We start from the raw sequence: 17569 nt of genomic DNA on the forward strand, positions 1-17569 counted from the left end.
GTTTGAACTGGCTAAAATAAATTGCTAATAAATAAATACTTGGTAGAAATATAAATCTCTTCCTTAGTGCACATTTGTTTCCAAAATGCTATTTTTAATTTTGACAATATTTCAAGTACTTTGTTATAAAGAATTGCCCCCATGATTGTTCATGCTGTTTTAGTTTTAGATATAATTTACTTTATTAGTTTGCTTTTGGTCGCAAAAATATGAATAAACTTTGAAGAATTTTGTTGCATTTGTCGTTGTAGTTACGACGATCTTTTGTTCGTTACTTTCTTGTGTTTTTGTCTTTCCTTTATGTAAGATTGTTTTGCATTGTATTACGATCTTTTGAAGTCATGTGTAGAGACAAGTCTGTATTAATTGAGGACAACAATTCTCATGAATTCCGAAGGGACACAATTCTAATTTATTTACTTTTTTTATTTCAGGGGTTCGATTCCCCTTGGTGGACTCAGCAGATAGTCCGATGCGGCTTTGCTATAAGAAAACACTTTTTTAATACTTTGTATGTTATATAATTTATGGAAACTCATAAAATATTTTTGTTAATCAGGCAACATGGGGCCAGCTAGACATTGGGTTATCACCTGCAGCCATGATGCCTCAGATCGTCTCTTTGGACGTGCAGTGTGAAAAAACAGGAATGACGGTTCGTGTTGAGTTTGACAGACCTTACAATGGAATCATATTTTCGAAGGGTCATTACAGCACTGCTTCCTGCCGGTAAGATTTTAAACTAAACATTGAAAAAAACCACAACAAACAAACAGAGAGGCTCGAACCAAATAACTAAGCTAGATGGATGATCTAACTTTCATCAAGGACAAACCAAAGCCACTACACACGTGCGAGTATTGCTTTGTAATTGGTTTATTACATATCATGTGCCATTCAGTTATTTATTCATTTAAAAATATCCTAAAAGTCCAGAAATGCGTTGTTTGTAGAAGCAGTCTTAACTTGGAACCTAGATTCTTACTTTTCCTTGCTGTACTATGTATAGATAAAATTATTGCCTTAACTGTAAAAAACTGGCCCTAACAATATCTTCAAAGTAAAAAAGTAAAGACTCAGAAGTAAAAGAAACATAAAACATTTGTATTATGAATAAAAAATTGCTCCCAATGACACAAATATTTTCCAGGTATAGTTGTAAGGATTTGAAATTAAACGAAAAGAAGCAAAAAGTTCAGATATTTTGTTGTCCTTGCGAATTTGACCTGTGAGGGTAATTCAATGCAACCAAAACTTTATATTAAATATCTCTTCGAAAAAATTACAGTTGAGAAAAGATCAGAGTTCAATGAAGACATTACAGTTACTATGTACTGTGCGATTATCTTACTTTGGTTAGTTTTACCAAAACTCCAATAAAGTATGTAATATTAAGTTAGGAATAATATATGTTTTACAAATATTCATCTATTGTTTCAAGCAAATAGACCAGAATAATTATACAATTTGTTTAAACATTTTTTTCTCAACCTAACAAGTATGCTATTAAATTTTTACAGTTTTTTATACCTTATTGCTTTCTCAGTTGTTGTTTTTTTGCAATTTCAAAGGAAATTTGAAACATTCATAACTAATGAATCACGAAACTTCATAAACTTATTATATTTGATGCTTTTTTACTTTGAAACTCCATAGAACAATTTATCCTTTCCAGTGTTTGGGTTTTTTTTTTTTTTTCAAAGTTCAGTTTTCGTTCATGAAAAACGGTACAGAATTTTAATGTTATATAGCACAAATTTTTTTCTTAATAACGTTCGTTGTGGTTTTGGATGTGTGGTTTAAATTCTCCAATTAAATAATCTGTTTGTATTCAAACTAATAAAATAACTAGTTGAGCTAAGGATTAAGACTGAATAAAGCAATGATACAAATTAACTGATTTTGTGTAAATAACTGAAACAAATTACTGAAGGAAACTTTTTCACTAAAGCATCAATATAAATAATACTAAACCAAATAAAATGTTTTTTTTTAATTATCCAAAAACTAAACAAAAATATTAATTGTTAATAGACAACTAATATTCTGAAGTATTGGTCTAAACCTTTCTCAGTCTACTTCTACACATTTACCTATCGATTTTCTTTCCTATTTCACCATTCAACCACTGCTAATACAGATACGTCAACCCTAAGAGTGGGAGAAATTCCTATGAATTTGTTATACCAATGAATGGGTGCGGAACTGCAGCGAATGACAATGTCGATGGTACGGGTCAGTTTGGGTTCGATAATACCATCATCTTTCAGAACGACGAACTCTTTCAAGAGATTTGGGACATAGCCAGAAAGATCTCGTGCGCCTGGATATCGAGTATTGAAAAGTTTGTTACTTTCCGCCCATTCACTGTGGACATGCTGGAAGTCAAGGAAGTGTTCTTCACAGGAGACAACGTCGACTGCTGGATGGATCTTCAAAGGGGAGAAGGACCTTTTGCTCCTCCCTTGAACGGAATTGTGAAAATTGGAGAAACCCTCACCATTGTTATATACACACGCGATGATGATGGCTCATTTGATCTTCTTGTTAAGGATTGTTATGCTTATGATAACTCGGATTTTGAAAATTCTGAGACAAGACGTATTCAGTTAACTGATAAGTCAGGGTGTCCAGTAAAAGAAAAGCTACTTCGATCATTTTATAGAACCCGAAGGACTAAAAATACAGGAGCTAGCATAATCGCATATGGCTTTATCAATGCATTCAAATTTCCAGATAAAATGGACGTTTACATAGCATGTAACGTTGAAATCTGTAAAACTTCCTGTGCTAGTTCGTGCCAACCAGAAATAACAGATGAAACTAATCCTGGAGGAAGAACAGAATTTCCTCCGACTATTACAACGAGGCGTACACCTCGACCTCGTACAACACCTCGTTTCACTCCACCTACCCCTCCTCCAACTCGAGTTACACGCCCCACCCGCCACCCAACCCGACTTACCCGTCCTCCAACTCGAAGTACACGTCTTCCAACACGCCCTACTCGCCCTACAGTACAACCTCCAATTAGAACGCCACCTACTCCTACAACAAAAGGCTCGCACAAAGCGAATGCTTTTCACACCTTTTTGGGTGAATTCGGTCGTTATAAAACCCACGTGGGGAGAAAACGCAGGGACATTGAGTTAAGTCTAAATAACCACCGTAACAATGAAAACAATGCAACGTTATCTATGTATCGTTCTTTTACCGTTCTTGCTCCTGATGATTTGTCAGACTTGGAGAGTGACTATATTCAAGCACTTCGTTTACTCAACCAGAAAAACAGTACCAACTACTGTATGTCTGCTACAAGTTTTTTCACAGGCCTTGCTGTTCTCTTGGGACTTTTTACTATTAGTTTGATCGTGGTGTTATTGATGTGTCTTCGAGTCCGAAATAATACGAAAACCATGAAGTTGATCTCTTCAGGTAACTGTTATAATGAATAAGTTTGAAGAAAGATTCAAAACATAAATTTGTACCATATTCCAGTTAATAGAAAAACAATTTCTTTTAAATAGTTATCACAATTGAAAAGGAAAACAAAGCAACAAATACTCCAAAAAAATTCTAAAACTTTTCCTCATAAAAATGAATTATTTTAAAATAATTTAAAATTCTGATATTCATAAAATCATTCTTTAAAACAACACTGAAATAATCATTTTTAAATTTATTGTGCCATTGTCCTTCCTTTTCCTAAACTTCCCTAAAATACTTTAATAAGGTGGTGATAGGGTTTTGTAAGCTATAATAAAGGACAGTTTGTATATATGCATATATATATATATATATATATTACCAGAACGCTTTTTATTGGTTGAAAGGAATGAAAGTGAAGCGGTAACCACAAAAAAAGATCAACCGTTGTTTTAATATAAATTAAATTGATTTAATTTAATCGAAGTCCAAGAGTCATAATAAAATTTCATTTTATAATTGTAGTAGTTAGTTTTACGTTACAAACGAACAATTGAAAGTTAGAATAAAGTTGTCTTCCACAACTGTAATATTTTACAGTATAAATGAATGTTTAAGTGCCACAGTAAAGTTATCTTCCATAACTGTAACAATCTAATGTTACAAATAAACGTCTGAGAGCCATAGTAAGGTTGTATTCTATAACTGTCGTAGCTAGTGTGCTGCTGTGAAATTTATCTAACAATGTAAATGACTTATAGCTAAATCACTTCCTTTAAGATATTTATATATATAGATGAATATATTTGTAACTAACTTATTTAGAATTCCTAGGAAAGTTTAGGTTGTGAATGCTATGATAATTAAACAGGAGCAATACGTTGACCAGACTGTTTCCATAAGCTACTTTGTTTAACCCTTATGTCTGGTTCTCCTCAGTAAAATATAATGGAATTTAAAAAGTATTGCTATTTTTCAGTTTTTTTATCATATTAATAGGCTTAGTTAAGATTTATACGTTCACTTATCACGCAGTTTTAACTAAATATTAACTTCATTAGTTCCTTGAAAGATTTTTTATTCAAAATCTCGGCGAGTCCTTCATTGTTTGCCATTATGAAAGAGGCGAGCTCGGGACCTGACGATTCGTGGTTCGCGTCCCGTTACCACAGAAACTCAGTCTCTACTTTAAATTCGTAGTTGCGTTATAAGAATGACGGTAGCTAATTTGAACCGTACGCGAATATCCGAAAACAAACTTATAAACAAACCATTACGAAATAAAGATAAATCAATGTATCGATGAGTATTCACTATGTTCGACCTTATTTCTTGATTCATTCTACTTAGAAACAGTTTTCCTCGCTAGCGGAAAATTTATTTCCGAGAAAGATCAGTTGAAATTAGCTTGGAGGCTTTTCAATGAATAATCGACACAAAAAGTTAGGTAAATTAGAAAATTATTGAAAAATTTGCCTAAATTAAATTTACCTTGAATGGCCATCGATAGTTTAATATTCTGCTGTGAGAAGAATGCGATAATTCATAGTGTAATTTATTTTTAAACCACATTGTTTACTGGTTTTCCTGCTAGTGAGCCACACTTTTGCTGGTCTTGTTCTTAATAAACATCATTGTTTATTGGTCTAGTTGCTAGTAAAGCGCATAAGCAGAATATTTTAAGAGTGTGTTGCATATATACACACACTTATATATTGAAATACCTTAAAACATTTACACTTAACATACTTCCAAATATATTCTTCATGTGTTCACGTATCTTGAAGCTTTAAATATCTCTTGTTTTTTTCTTGATTATTTTACTTTTACTTGCATATTACTTATTTAAAAAAATTCGGCTTTATTCTATTGAATGTTACACTTTACTCTGTAGAAGACCATGATTTTTAACCTGTTGACTGCCAAGTATTTCAGCTGCTACAATACAACTCTAATGCTTCTTCATTTTGTAACTTTTTCGTGACGTCATTTTAGATCGAAAGTGAAACAATTTGTAAGTTAGTCAAATGGGTGTATGGTGCTGACATCTAGCGTTGAAGTTAGGTATTGTTGAGAACAAATTAACTCGTCCATGGCACTGTGTTACCGATCGGCTTGGACGAGTTATCTCGTCTACGGCATTGAACAGGTTAAAGATATTCAGTTTAAATTTTTAATGGTTTTCCTTGTTATTTTTTATCATATTTTAAAATCACAACATTAAGTAACATCTGGAGCTGTATCTTCATTATTTCTTTTAATGAATGGGTGAATATGTAAATAAGTTGGTGTTTTTTAATATTTTTATGCTCATTATTAAGCGCAAAGGTACACATTGAACTTTCTGTACTTTGCCCACCTCGAGTTTTAGTTCTATAACTTATAAGCCCTCAGACTTATCGTCTATTTATATCAATGAAAATAATTGTCAGTTATTACTGAAGTTATATTTTTATTTCGTTAGTATAATGAATATAGATGAATATGATAGGAAAAAACTACATAAATTTAAAAATTTCAAATTTGTTCTCAGAATTTTTAGTAAACCACAGTAATTACTATTTTTTTGACATGTGTACTAAGCCCTTAAAATTAAGTACATTTAATATCAAATTGGAACAAAGTGAACCAGTTTAATTAAGCCTTCCATTGACAATATAAACGGAGTCCATTCTACGTCATTGAATTGTATCTTGTAACTTTAAATGGTGCATTACGTATTATAAATATTTAATTACTTACAATAAAGTCTCGATTCTCGTGAACGATAATGGAATCCTTTCACTGGTCAATAATGGCCGCTTAAATGAAGGTACGACAATATTTCATAAACAAACCACTTATTCAAAAAGGATAGGACATTGTTAAAACGATCTCACGTGATTGGTCACAATGACTGAATAAGCTGATGACTTTCAAGTCATTTCCTGTAGAAATGTTGAAGTTTTTTAGGAAATACAGTAGACTGTTAATTGCCGAAATATAAAATGGAGAATTTTACCTTATCTCAGTAGAATGGCTCGTACTGAAGACGACCCTTTTAGTTTGAAATGGAGGAATTGGTTATGACATCTTGGTCAAATACTATATTGCTTAAAACAACTCTGATTTCAAAAATCCTCAGACCAAAACAGTGAATATAACAGCGTCTCAAGGGAATCCTTTGACGTTCTCATTGGTTTGATATTTCCAAAAAACAACAACGAGAAGCTTTCGAAATACAGGGATAAACGTAAGTTATTTTGCAATCTTTAGTGATTTTTAACTTTATTGACAAGTCAGATGTTTATCCAACATGTAATGTTAAGCCATGTAAAGAGAACTAGTAGATCTATCATGAAGACTATGCTTCTAACTTGATAGATTTGGTGTAAACATCACGAAACGGACATAATTTCAATTTCTGAAACCCCAGTAACAAGACGACAGAAGAACCTTTCGTTCACGGTTTTCTTTATCTTGTTGTTCACGATCAACCACGCGTTCTCTTTATCAATGCCTAGTTCAAAACGTCCACCAGGAGTTCGTGAGTCCATGTCCTTTCTTGATTTAAAGGAGCAAACAGAGCTAATAGATATGGATGGGAGTTGAAGTGATATTCGTCTAATGAATAGAAAAGTGCCACAGTAATTATAACTCACAACTTTTCAGGTAGCATCACTGTGATAGCTTTTAATGAATACACAAACACCAGAGAAAATGGGAGCTTTCTAAACTAAATACAGTTAAGAGTAAGACATCGATGTTTTCGTCTGAAACGATGATTTCTCTTGGTTTCGATATAATAACCACATTATCTTAAGTGTTAATAGTATTGTGGATCAAGCTGAAACAGCAAGAACCAGGAGCTGTTAAAAGTAAACCAGTTTTGGTCACCTACTGGCTCAAACACGTGGTTTGTTTATAAATAGCGTAAGAGAATGCATAATACTTTTTGAAATATTTTTTTGCTTATATAACATATTTGTTTAATAGGATTTTGTTTGCACAGAGATTTTCTCCAATAATTATTCACCAGAATACAATCATTGTATAAAGTTCAATTTATATTCCTACAAATAAGATATTTCATTCACATTTTTTAGGTACTGGTAAAAATTAAAACAACTTCAATATTTTTAACTTCAAATAATTTTGACTTTGTTAAAAATTAGTTTTGAGTTTTTATTTGTATTTGAAAGTTTCAGGTAAGGTATTCTTGTTAAATTCTCTCAAATAAAGCGAACTAAATTGTAAGTTTCTTTTAAAAAAATTATAACCGGAAATAGTTATATAAAGCTAAACCGTTTTTACTAAAACATACATGAAATTTTGATTATTAGCTACTAAAAAGGAAGCCATTGAAAGCTTAAATTAACCATTATCTAATAAAAGTGGACTCAATTTGTTTTTATTAAACGTCTTAAACATTTGACAATAAGTCACTTAATATTTTTTATGTTCATTCAAAGTTTTAATAAAGTCTTGAAATTAAAAAATTAGTTGTCTTCGTAGTTTATTATTCAGTACAATGATTTTATTTACATACAAACCAATACAAATGTTTATAAAAGCTGCGACAAAAATTTCAATTGGAATTTCCAGCCTAAACAAGCACCTTATGTGCACATCGGCTAAACACTCAGGTCAAACTCAAGTATATTCACTCATTCATTTGAGCATTGACCAGCCAAACAGAACTCGCCGCAACATGGGGTTTGTCCGGCACTTTTAAGTGAATAATTAGGTTGACTGTCATGTTTATAACTCGTACATAGTTTACGTATGAAGCTTATTCAGTGATATCACGTTTCGAACACCCGACCTTTGAATGTGCAAGTGGATTAGAAATAATGAATTTACAACCATTTTGCTTATCTGTGTTACGCAAGAGATGTTTTTTTTTATTTAGCTCATGTGCGTGTTTCACGGGACGGCAACAGCCGGCAAGATACTTTATCACATTTTGGCATCAAAAAAAGGAAATCATGTAATAAAATCAAATAAGTAAAATACAAATTAAACTTTGGCTGCTACAAGAACAGCACCATACATGAGCAACAGATAAAGGGTATGGTGCTGTTCTATGCACATAGATTGATGCTACTATTCTGAGAGAAAGTCCTAGATGGGTACGCCAAACAGATACTCAAATCGCGCTGTGCTGTTCCGACCCCTTGATTCACTGTAGTCAAAAGTCATTCAATTTCACTGATGAACATTGTATTTTGGTGTACAGTAAAAAGTCCTTTTTGACCGATGTACATCGTATTTTGATGTTCATAATAAGTCTTTATTTGTTTAGTAATATTCATTGTATTTTAATGTACAGATGGAATTCAAGTACGACAACATAAAAGTATTGATTAGAGTGAAATAAAATAATTCATTATTTGATCTTTTTTTCTTCTATTTCTTATGCCATTGGGCCTTTCATGTAAGTATTTGTACCGCCATCTTACATCCATTCCACGGATCTTTGTTTTGAATTTCTCGCAAAGCTACTCGAGGGCTATCTGCACTAGCTGTCCCTAATTTAGCAGTGTAAGACTAGAGGGAAGGCAGCTAGTCACCACCACCAACCATCAACTCTTGGGATACTCTTTTACCAACGAATAGTGGGTTGACCGTCACATTATAACGCCCTAACGGCTGAAAGGGCGAGCATGTTTGGTGCGACCGGGATTCGATCCCGCGACCCTCGGATTACGAGTCGAATGCCTTAACACGCTTGGCCATGCCGGGCCCAATAAATACGACCGAAAGGAGACTTGTGAGCAGTATAGCTCAGATTTGTTACAAATGTTATACTGAGTGTATATAATATTATATAGCTTCTTTCTTACTGAAATTTAGTATTTACATCATTTGTTATGATCTTGCTTACAATTGCTTTTATATTCACGCTATTTCTTATTATTTTCAATTACTTACTGAAGTTGGTTCTCAAAACACCCGTTATTATCCTTATTTTGTATTCACACCACTACTGGCATCTGATAAGTATTTTTTTCCACACCCCATATTCCTTGCTATCTGTTAAGTAGTAGACAATTGTTCAAGTTAAAATATTTGATTAATAGTTTATAACATTTAAATAAATTATTAGAAAGAAAAAATAAATATATTAATTATTATCAAATATGATTGCTTAGTCTTTTCCAATAAGGTACGAGAAAATATAATTTTATTTGAAATTTCTATCTTGTATTTACGGCAAAGCTACTAAGACTCTCTGCCGCCGTCTATACTGTTGAACTACTGACAAAGGAGTGAATGTAACCAGTCAGCAGCGAAAACGCGAGAAATATTTTGTGGTACTGCATGGATTGGAAGTTGGCTCGCCAGAGATCTTCCGCAGCGTTAACACATGTCTTAAACCTCTGTCAGTATCTAATCTATGAACACAATATGAACTTGGTTCGTTAATATCTCACTTCATTTGAAAATGAGGGATAGTCAGTGGTGGGATTCAGCTGGCTCGCACCGGTTCTTAAGAACTTGCTCTTAAAATTTTACTAGTTCTCCAAACCGGTTCTTACTGGCTCTTAGTTTTCTAATGCTCGATGTACAATGTATCGACTGTAATTATGTGGATTTTTGCTACGTAAAGTCACGCACAATAACACAATTGTAAATCAGTACGATAACGTTTGAGGCCGGATTCGCATGGGCCTCTACAAGTGACAGATCAGCAGTCTTAGACGAAGGAAGAAGAACATTGCCACAGACTAATGTAGGCCTCTGTGTTCCTGTGTGAACATTTGGTATCAGCCATCTTAGAGCAGACAGAGAAAAGAAGGTGAGTTTGAAAAAATGATGTAGTCTATGTAGACTGGAGGATTTAACAATAATGATAGACATACTACTAGAAATTTATCTTCTAATGCCCTTCAAGCCAGAAATTTAAATTTAGCAAGAGTTGAAAAAACTAATAAAAAGGTCTATTAAGGCATTTAAAATGCTCAAAGAAAGTAGGGGAACCTTTGAAAAGAAAATTGATGAAACCATTGTTTCTGACATCCTTAATAATATTGAGTTTATTGAAAACCAAAGATATGTAGGCCTTCCTCGTCAAAAACTACTAGAAGCAGTAATAAAAAATATGAAAGTCAGATTGATGGATTTTGATCACTTAAAATAAAACTAAGGCACAAAAAAAATGATAATAAAATTCATGAACTAGTAACTATACTTGAACCAGATTCTTGGAATATTGATTGAGTTCTGGTCCATTGGAAACCCGCTTAAGAAAAATTGTATGACTTCAGTGAGCTTTTTCATCACGAAATCAGCATTAATGATTTCCGTGACAATGTGGAAAATGTCCTACGAAATTGCCATAATCATGAGATTTCAATATAATAATCAAGTATCGATTTGGAAATATTTAAAGCATGCCAAATAAATTATTTCAGTAAGATATTTTGTTATTATTTTTCACTGCAAAAAAATTGGGGAAGCGAGATTAAACCGGTTGTTGAAATATTTGAATCTCATCACTGGGGATAGCGGCTCTTTTAGTACTCCGTAAGATGCAAAATAACTCTTAGCAAAAGTTCACTTTTATCGAAAAAGTTTACAGTAGGTCCAAGAGTCCATGGTTTGAGTCCTCTTGCCACTTAACCACGAACCGCCCTTTTGGAATCGTTGGTGCGTTATGTGAAGGTGGTCAAGTCCCGCTAATCGATTAAAATGACCCAAGAACTGACAATGAGCGCTGTTGATCAGCTGTCTTAACATCTAGTTTATCTATTCAAAATTAGCGACGAATAGCCCAAGTCGCGCTTGTGTCGTTACCACAACTCAAACGAAAAGACAGAAAATAGTTTTATAGTGTTTTCTAAAAATACCAAAGAACTAATCATATTGTTGAAAGCAAAAATTAATAATTCTGGTATTAAAACGTCACCAACCATACATAAATATCTTCTAAAGTTCGATATAACTTCACAAGCGATCTGAAATAATTACAATAAAATAAAATAATTCACTAAACAATATTCTTTGGACGTTCATCTGTCTGCGTAATCTAGAATATCTTGAAGAGCAGAGTTTTCGACATATTCAAATTAAAAAAAAACAAAAAAAACTTTAGTTACCGTCGTTTTCAGTAACATTATTGTCGTCTTTGATAGTTAAAAAAGAAGAAAGTGAAACCATTATTTTACTTTACTGACAAAGAATACATTTTCTTTTTTACGTGTAGTTAAAGCTAAGAGTTATGTATTGGAGCATTAGAATCTGTGTTTCGAACACGTACATTTAATTCACCGTAGATGACATATTCCGAATTATAGTTCTATGTAAGACCTATTTTCTAATAACCAGAGTAATTTGAAGTTAATTTACGACAATAAATTCATATGCTGCCCTTTTCAAAGTTTATTCTACCTATTAATTATTTTTCTAGATATTAGGTATTAATTTTAGGCCTATTATATTTTTAACATTGTATTCTAAGCTTATTTTACATTTTATATTTTTATATCCACAACTCAGATGAATTAAGAGATGACGCAAAAAACTAATATTTTTTACGAGTATAATACATTATAAAGTAATAGAGCAAATTATACAGTTGCATGCCAGGCTTACTTAAAGCTGTTTCTACCAAATTATTCTTCTAGTGATGAAAGACAAGCTAATCTTATTTAACAAGCATAATTTCAGCAGTCAGTCGTATTTAAAGATGACTTTACTTACGAATCGATTTGTTATTTATTATACTACATTGTAACTTCACCAAAAAGTCCAGTTTCACAGATTATCGTATTAAAAGCTCATTCCACACGTGAGGTATTTTTCTATCAACTAAACAACGTGTAGTGTAATTTAACAATTTTACGTTCAAAAGTCAATTATACTGAAAGATCATTCTATCCATTAGTTTATTTTCCAATGACTAGAAAGACATTCTAAATTCCTTAAACAAATATATACTGTTTTGTCATCTGTATTGAAAAATCATTTAATTATTTGGTATTTTTAACGATACTTTCCTATCATATTTAATTAGACAGTTTTATAGATTCGGCATTATGGAAGTTAATATTACCTTCAAATTATGATTATAATGATTAGATTGCATTATAAATTTATTTAATAAATACTTGTTCACAGATCAGAAATAGTCAAAAGACTATTCTACCTACCAAGTATCTTTCGAATGATTGTGTTACATTCTAAGCTCAAATTTCAAGTGCAGGTACCCAAATCAACCATGCTAAAATATTTAATACTGGCAGCTACTAATGAGAATATTAAATATGACGCTAAGTCTTGAAAATATTTTTATAAACGTAACTGTTTTTTTTAACGTTAAAATAAATCCTTTCATATTCATAAATAGCAAAACTTCAGTAATGCATATTTTGAAACTTTATACCACTAAGTCTACATCATGCCTTACAGTTGATAATTCCTGATTTAGCTCTTAAATGTGATATTCGCAGAAGAAAAACGGAAAGTAATTGTTTGATGGAACTAGCAAATTGGACAGTTTTAAACAGTTTCACTTTTTACAAAAAAATGAGTAATAAGTACGTATGAAAACGTTCCTAATTCGATTATAATTGGCATGCATTTATAAGACACTATACAATCAGATGTTATAATACTTTCCTTTATTAGTTTCGTTGAGAAAACAGATTTTAGCAATGTTAGAACGAAATTCTACTTATAAGCAATAGCTTGTTCTCAAATTTTAGGATATGATGTACCTGTACAACGTGTTATACGAAATTTTCAATCTAAATAGTACATTGAGAAAAAGAAAAAACAACTTTCCAAGTAATGTGGTTAAACCACACTATGAGCAGAATAGGAATGGATCTTACTTTTGCACACAAATTTAGTTAAAAATTCAGCAGCTTTAAGTTGGTTAAGTTTTTCATTAAATAAACTACAACAGTATTTCATAAACTATATAATCATGAAAGCACAACGAGTAGACGATTGTTGTAACACAATGAAGTCAGAGTTGAGGTGAATTAGAACAAGAGGTAAATATGATATATTGTTCAAACATATATTATCAGATCATTTCCAAGGAGGGAAAAAGAAATAGAATCAGTTATATGAGTAAATGGTTTGTAACTGGGTCTACGTCGATAATCCTTATTTCAGGTATGTTGAAGTAGATTCTGGTAAATCTTCTTTTACGTTTGAAATACCAAAAGATGGATGTGGAACAACATCTATTCTAAATCCAACTGACCCTAACGCAAGTCTTAGTTACGACAATATCATTATTTTCCAAATGGACCCCGCCTTCCAGGAAGTGTGGGACATGGCGAGGAGGATTTCTTGTCAATGGAGAGATGTTTTCCAAAAGAAAATAATTTTCCAACCTTTCGTCGTGGACATGCTTGATGTTATTTCGGTAAGATTATTACAGATTTGGATTTTAAATTTAAGCTCCTAGAACATTCTTTATTTTTTAATCAATACTCGATTATTTACTATCATTTACAGAAGTAAAATAAACCTGAAAGTTTTGGTTGCATTAATTGTTTTAATTTCTTTATTTTGTTTTTAACAAAGTATAAAGATACCTAACTTAGAAAGTTACATAAGAGTTGTTTAAACAAAACCAAAAGAAGCTAGGGTCTTGTTTTTGTATTTTCCAAATAATTTACGAGTGAGCGTGAAAACGTATTACGCTAGAATTCAAGACAAATTACTCATTGCATGGGTTTGCATTAAAACATAAATTGCGTTATTCTTTGTTTTACACCATTTTACTGCACTTGTATTGTATTATTTGAAAAGATCTAAAAGCAAATAAACTGAGTTTGTTTTAAACGTGAGGACAGGCCAATTAAAACTCGAACAACCTGACTTTTCGATTGAGATTCTTTTATTGAGTAACTGGCAATCATTGATTAAATAAAACATTAAAATCCACAAAATTTTAATCTTGTCCTGTGTTTACATTAGTGTAAAATTTTTCTCCCAGGTCCCTTTCCAAGGAGATAAAATAAACTGCTGGATGAATGTTCAAAAAGGAATTTTTCCTCAGTCACGAGTAATCGATGAAATTGTTAAAATTGGCGAAGAACTCACAATTGTAATATATGTTCAAGATGAGAGCAAACGTTTTGACATCAGTGTTAAAGATTGCTATGCATTTGACAGTCCAAAATATAACAGCACAAGCACTAGGCAACTACAGCTCACAGACTTTGATGGTTGTCCATTAAGGCCCAAACTTATTGATTACTGGAAACGAACTCTTCAAACGGGTAATACAGGAGCAGACATCATTGCATTTACGTCATTAAAAGCCTTCAGTTTTCCAGACAGTATGGATGTGTACATAACTTGTAACATTGAAATCTGCCAAGAAAGTTGCACTGATCGCTGTCCTGGAGAACCAACTACTCCTGTTGTTGTAATTGTTGATCCAACACTTCCACCAGGAATCAAACCACCCATAACAAGACCTCCAATAACAAGGCCACCTATAACCAGACCTCCAATCACAAGACCGCCTATAACTAGACCTCCAATCACAAGACCACCTATAACAAGACCTCCAATAACTAGACCACCTATAACGAGACCTCCAATTACAAGACCACCTATAACCAGACCTCCAATCACAAGACCACCTATAACGAGACCTCCAATAACTAGACCACCTATAACCAGACCACCTATAACCAGACCACCAATCACAAGACCCCCAATCACAAGACCGCCTACTACAAGACCTCCAATAACAAGGCCCCCCATAACAAGACCACCTATAACCAGGCCTCCCATAACTAGACCACCTATTACAAGGCCTCCCATAACTAGACCGCCTATTACAAGGCCTCCCATAACAAGACCTCCAATCACAAGACCGCCTATAACTAGACCTCCAATCACAAGACCACCTATAACTAGACCTCCAATAACTAGACCACCTATAACGAGACCTCCAATCACAAGACCACCTATAACAAGACCTCCAATAACTAGACCACCTATAACAAGACCCCCAATCACAAGACCGCCTATTACAAGACCTCCAATAACAAGGCCCCCCATAACAAGACCACCTATAACCAGACCTCCAATAACAAGACCGCCTATTACAAGGCCTCCCATAACTAGACCGCCTATTACAAGGCCTCCCATAACAAGACCGCCTATTACAAGGCCTCCCATAACCAGACCTCCAATTACAAGACCACCTATAACGAGACCTCCAATCACAAGGCCACCCATAACCAGACCTCCAATTACAAGACCACCTATAACAAGACCTCCAATCACAAGACCACCTATAACCAGACCTCCAATAACAAGACCACCTATAACCAGACCTCCAATTACAAGACCACCTATAACCAGACCTCCAATCACAAGGCCACCTATAACCAGACCTCCAATTACAAGACCACCTATAACAAGACCTCCAATCACAAGACCACCTATAACCAGACCTCCAATAACAAGACCGCCTATAACCAGACCTCCAATTACAAGGCCACCCATAACGAGACCTCCAATTACAAGACCACCTATAACCAGACCTCCAATAACAAGACCGCCTATTACAAGGCCTCCAATTACAAGACCACCTATAACCAGACCTCCAATAACAAGGCCACCCATAACCAGACCTCCAATAACAAGACCGCCTATTACAAGGCCTCCAATTACAAGACCACCTATAACCAGACCTCCAATTACAAGACCACCTATAACCAGACCTCCAATAACAAGACCGCCTATTACAAGGCCTCCAATTACAAGACCACCTGTTACAAGGCCTCCAATCACAAGACCACCGATAACAAGGCCTCCTATAACCAGACCTCCAATTACAAGACCACCTATAACCAGACCTCCAATTACGAGACCACCTATAACCAGACCTCCAATAACAAGACCACCTATTACAAGGCCTCCAATAACAAGGCCACCCATAACGAGACCATCGACTACCAAGAAACCTAGATGGAAGGGTAACGCTCCACCTGATCATCCATTCCACAGTTTTCATTATCAACCTGTGCGGCCAAGAAGAGTTGGTAGATCTCTTTGGCAAGGAAAACGCAGAAATGTAGTCAGAATAATTCACCCTCTTTCCTTACAAGTAAGGTTTCAAGTTAATAGCGATACAAATAACTTGACAACATAACAAGCAACTTTCATTGTTTTTTCCCGATATTCACTAGTGACAGAAGAAATTCATAAATAACAATCTTTTAAATGAGAAAATTTTGAATAGTAGCGATTATTCTCCATGCTTATGGGTAATGCAGCCATAATAGCCTCCTTTATTTCTAATTATATTATTTTAAAAACAACATTAACGTTTTTGTTTGCCTGGGAGTCCATTTTACAATGCTTTTGAATAATAAAATTATTATGAACTGGATCCTTTGAAGTAGTCTCCATCTTCCACGGGTGTTGGAAGATTCAGTCCTACATTAAGCAAATTATCTCCCACAAGCTACAGTTAGAGATTTTAACCTTAGGTTATTTTAAGAATAAAATTGGCTCTTTCTGTTTGACTGGGAAAGGGGAAAGGAAGTCTTCACCATTGCTGTGGGTAATGCAATTGCCAGCGGTTCTTTCCTCTATTTTTATAATTTTGTTTTTTTTAAGAACAAAAGTGTTACATTTGGTAGCAAAGTACTCACACACACTAACGATAAAAGTACATGATCTGATGACAAAGAACCTATTATCTTCACTCCTGAAACTCCCTAAAAGTATTAATCAATATGCAGTTTTGATTTTTTTAAAGTACTCACATAAACGAAGCATTGTTTCAATGCTAAGTAAGTAGTCTTAATACCACATTCATAATTGTATACAATTTTATTAAAATATATTTTACGGAGGGATTACCAGGGTAGGTATTTATTCTTTCTGCGTTTTCTAAACGGGTTTGTTCTTTTCTGGACAAATGTGATGTATGAGAGTGTTAGTTCAGTTACTGCTTAGCCTTTACGTTGCTTTTGTTCAACATGAACTTTGTTGCCAGTGAGATAAAAGCTTTGCAACTTTGACGTAGTTTGATTATTTTATTTTACTCGTCTTGTAATGAAAAAGGTACTTTGACAAGTATGACAAAATTAAAAGGTGACTTTCTTTTTTCTAACTTTTTGTAGAAGTGCAGTAAACGTTTTTGAAAATCACTGCTGTATTATGTACGGAA

General features: G+C 33.6%; 1 protein-coding gene across 3 annotated transcripts in view; it reads left to right on the plus strand.

Moving 5' to 3' along the window:
- The window catches only part of LOC143225800 (uncharacterized), a 52793-nt gene extending 36012 nt beyond the window's left edge, over positions 1 to 16781 (plus strand). For all 3 annotated transcript variants that reach the window (XM_076455827.1, XM_076455829.1, XM_076455828.1), the window contains exons 3-5: positions 560 to 729; positions 13534 to 13789; positions 14366 to 16781. In XM_076455827.1, the coding sequence (XP_076311942.1) occupies positions 560 to 729; positions 13534 to 13789; positions 14366 to 16543 (2604 nt within the window). In that variant the 3' untranslated portion in view covers positions 16544 to 16781. The remainder of the gene's footprint in view (positions 1 to 559; positions 730 to 13533; positions 13790 to 14365) is intronic.
- The last annotated feature ends 788 nt before the right edge of the window (positions 16782 to 17569 follow it).

This window comes from Tachypleus tridentatus, chromosome 9 (assembly GCF_004210375.1).
Source record: "Tachypleus tridentatus isolate NWPU-2018 chromosome 9, ASM421037v1, whole genome shotgun sequence".
Classification (NCBI taxonomy): domain Eukaryota; kingdom Metazoa; phylum Arthropoda; class Merostomata; order Xiphosura; family Limulidae; genus Tachypleus; species Tachypleus tridentatus.